The sequence below is a fragment of the Plectropomus leopardus genome, unplaced genomic scaffold (assembly GCF_008729295.1).
Source record: "Plectropomus leopardus isolate mb unplaced genomic scaffold, YSFRI_Pleo_2.0 unplaced_scaffold19825, whole genome shotgun sequence".
Lineage (NCBI taxonomy): Eukaryota > Metazoa > Chordata > Actinopteri > Perciformes > Serranidae > Plectropomus > Plectropomus leopardus.
The window spans coordinates 1-1349 of record NW_024621413.1 but is presented as its reverse complement, the minus strand read 5'-3'; the positions used below and the strand labels follow the sequence as shown (position 1 = coordinate 1349).

Sequence of the window (1349 nt, the reverse complement as noted above, 5' to 3'; positions counted from 1 at the left end):
GTAGGGCTGCAACTAACATTTATTCTCAGTATCTATGAATCTGTCCAGTTACTTTCTTTTTCTATGAAATCAAATAACTTGTGAAATATCCTGATGGAGAAATCTTTAAAGTATTTGCTTTTTCTGAACTACAGCCCAGAAATTAAACTTTCAAAAGAAAAGCAGCAGCTGAAACTCAGAAAAATCTCTCAACTAACTGATGGACAACGTAGTTTATCGCAAGCAGATTTCAAGTTGATGCAAACAAGAATGTAAACCAGTGGCTGCCGAAAAATGTCGAAAAATGCATCCACAAATTCTTATGTGTGACCTAAAACAGTGGATCCCAACTTAAAGGGTCACGAGGTCAAATACTAGATATTTTCAGCTCTTTAGGCTTCTGAAATCCTTAAAATAATACAATGAATGAAAAATCACTCTCATTTCCACCATAAGAGGACTGCCTCACTTTAGGTGGTCAAAAGCCAAAAAATAGGAAACTAAAACATACAAAAACAGGAATGATCCCTTAAGTATCTTCATCTTCTTTTTCATTTGACTGTCTTCGCCTTCGCCTTCACTTTTCGCATCTTTGCTGGATTAGCAACTATTCTCTTCACTTTGAGCGGCTGCAGCGTGCAGGAGGAGGCCGACTCTGTGACCTCCTCAGATTCACTCTCAAGCTTCCTTTTCTGGCCCTTCCTCTTCTCCTCCTCCTCCTCCTCCTCCTCCTCCACATCAGCGGGACCTTCAGGTGTCACACTGGGTGCTCCACCCTGAAGCCACGCAACATCCAGTGAAGGCACTCTGGGTCTGATGGCGTCCACGGTGTCAGTGAACACCTCGTCATCTTTGCAGGCGCACTGTCTGAACCCCAGAGCGAGGACACTTTTCAGCCCCAGCGGCTCCGACACGCTCTGGCTGAGCCGGGGGACCTGGCAGGCCGGCACGCCTCTCGTGGCGCTCAGTGCGATCAGGTGATCCGTCATGTGTTTGGGCTTGACGGACTTGCACACGAGCAGCAGTTTGAGCTCGTTCCTCTCCAGAGCTTTGGTGACCTCGTTGATGCCGACGGCCAGCTGTCTCCTCGCTGACACGTCTGTCCAGCCGTTTTTGGGAGAATCCTGGCTCGCCTGGGGAGCAGGTTCTGGTGCGGCGGCAGGTTTCTGGTCTTTCTTTTTCCTCCACGGCCGAAACACTTTGACCTCTTTCTTCTCAAGACCCGTGGACACCAGTTTGTCCCTCAGGGTTTTCAGGATGAAGTGCATGTCTTCCTGCGGAAGCGGGCCCCATCGTGGAGTGAACGGTGACGTGAAGGAGGTCTTTGCTGGCTTTCTGATTTCCTTTTTAGCTGATTTTCCTGCAGCAGC

General features: G+C 48.3%; 1 protein-coding gene across 1 annotated transcript; it reads right to left on the bottom strand.

Moving 5' to 3' along the window:
• Positions 1–9: 9 nt before the first annotated feature.
• LOC121965388 (ribonuclease P protein subunit p38-like) lies at positions 10–1346 on the bottom strand (the record flags this gene model as incomplete). Its single annotated transcript, XM_042515535.1, has 1 exon — positions 10–1346. A coding segment is annotated over one exon (816 nt), but the record flags the coding sequence as incomplete, so codon positions are not given.
• Positions 1347–1349: the final 3 nt, after the last annotated feature.